We start from the raw sequence: 1,677 nt of genomic DNA, 5'->3' as shown, positions 1-1,677 counted from the left end.
CACGCTATCCTGTGTAGTCAGGGCAAGTGGGGGCGGGGGGCAGTCCCTCTGGTCCGATACTGGTGTGGTTCTGTCTCTAGTCTCGGAGGGGGGCTTGAAGGTAAGAATATTTTATTTTCGAGTCCCCGGCCCTCTGGATGTGCGGTTGTGGTCGGTTGTCCGGTTGATGACATGCCATCAATGATGACAGCACTCGCCACTCCAGCAGTGCTCCAAGTCGGCAAGTGCTCACAGTTAATATTTGGGCTCGGCAGAACGCTGAACGGCACGTTGGGTCTCTCTTCTTGTCGTGGGGCGTGGGTGAGCAGACATCGCCAGAGCGAGCGCGCGAATCCGCACTCAAAACCAACGAACGCGGCCTCACGGCGCATACATCGTGATGACAAAAATCTCTCTCTACATGATGTAGTTTACATGTGTGATCTACAACTTTCTCTTTTTCTGGGCGCGGGGCGGCGGAGTATCTCTCCGGCGGTCAAGAGGAGATAAACCCCGCGCCCTCCGCCGCCGTCGCCGGCGGCAGCCCCGCGGCGGCTCGGAGGGCACTGAATTCGGCATCGCCCATGCCGCCGACCACCGCCTTACTCGTGACCATCATCGTGCGGCACACCTACTTCGCCGCAATGCTGCGCTGATTGCCGTGCGGACGCAAGCCTGCCGCTGCATTTGCGTGCCTCTGCCGCCGCGTCAAGGTGCTCCTGCGAGTCGTCGACGAAGAGGACCTACGGCGGCGCTCACACGGCCACACGTCGGCGCCGGGCCAAGCGAGTGGACCGCATGGCTCTGATGCGGCGGAGCTATAGCTACCACCGGCCACAGCCGTGGGCGCACCTCGGCGTGCGCCCAGCCGCGCGCGTGCATGATCCGCTTGATGAGCCGGCCCTTGACGAAGCCGAGCGAGCGCAGCTCCTCGCAGTCCTGCCACGCCGTGTGGGACTGTTGTGTGCCGCCGCTCACTCCTTCCCCTCTCTGCGTGCCACCGCCGTCCTCTATCTACCGCAGGCACGCCTGCCCCCACACGCGCTCCCCAAAGTACGGCAGCAGCCGCGCCGCGCGAAGGTGCGGGACGATGGCCGCTTTCCGGCCGATCGAGACAATGTGCAGCACGACACCGCTCGCCTCCAGCGCGCCAAGCAGCGTGTGGAGCGTCGCCAGCCGCGCCGCGCCACCGAGGTTGGCGATAATCTCGGCCTCGTCCATAGACTCGAAGAGCGGCAAGTTGTCGGCCACCGCCCATTGCTGCGCGCGCGACAGCCATGTCGGGGTTGACAGTGTCGAGTCAAAGTCGAGGACGAGCGCCTTGATGCGGGTCTGAGCGGCGGGGACGGCGAATAAGGAATATCTCGAGAGAAAACCTAGCAGCCTCGTGTCACGCCACCGCCTGCTGGGACTCGCTGCCTGCAGCCGCCATCGCCCACGCGATTGTTTTTTCTCCTTCCTCCCTTGTCGGCGCTTGTCCGGCCGTCCCTCCGAGCCCAACTTTCTATCAAAATTTATAAGAGCTTGGCGCGAAAATTTCCCTTGCTCCAAGCGCTTTGCGCTTCGGCGGGAGTGGATCCTAATCCCCCGAAATACCACGGTTCGGAATCGCTTCCTCATCCGCAAAACCCTGGTCAGCCAGTTCCACCCTACGGGGTAATGTTTCGTTAAAAAGCCTACCTTACCACCTGGAAAAAT

The 1,677-nt window shown here is 62.1% G+C and overlaps 1 protein-coding gene across 1 annotated transcript; it reads right to left on the bottom strand.

Annotated features, from left to right (window-relative positions):
• Positions 1–581: 581 nt before the first annotated feature.
• Positions 582–1,411, bottom strand: EMIHUDRAFT_254707 (hypothetical protein; the record flags this gene model as incomplete). The annotated part of the gene is made up of 4 exons (XM_005777154.1): positions 582–722; positions 832–918; positions 1,021–1,299; positions 1,379–1,411. The coding sequence occupies 4 exons, from the start codon at positions 1,409–1,411 to the stop codon at positions 582–584; spliced, it is 540 nt and encodes a 179-aa protein (XP_005777211.1).
• Positions 1,412–1,677: the final 266 nt, after the last annotated feature.

The sequence above is a fragment of the Emiliania huxleyi genome (assembly GCF_000372725.1).
Source record: "Emiliania huxleyi CCMP1516 unplaced genomic scaffold EMIHUscaffold_2650, whole genome shotgun sequence".
Taxonomy (NCBI): domain Eukaryota; phylum Haptophyta; order Isochrysidales; family Noelaerhabdaceae; genus Emiliania; species Emiliania huxleyi.
This window is presented reverse-complemented; position numbering and strand designations above follow the sequence as displayed.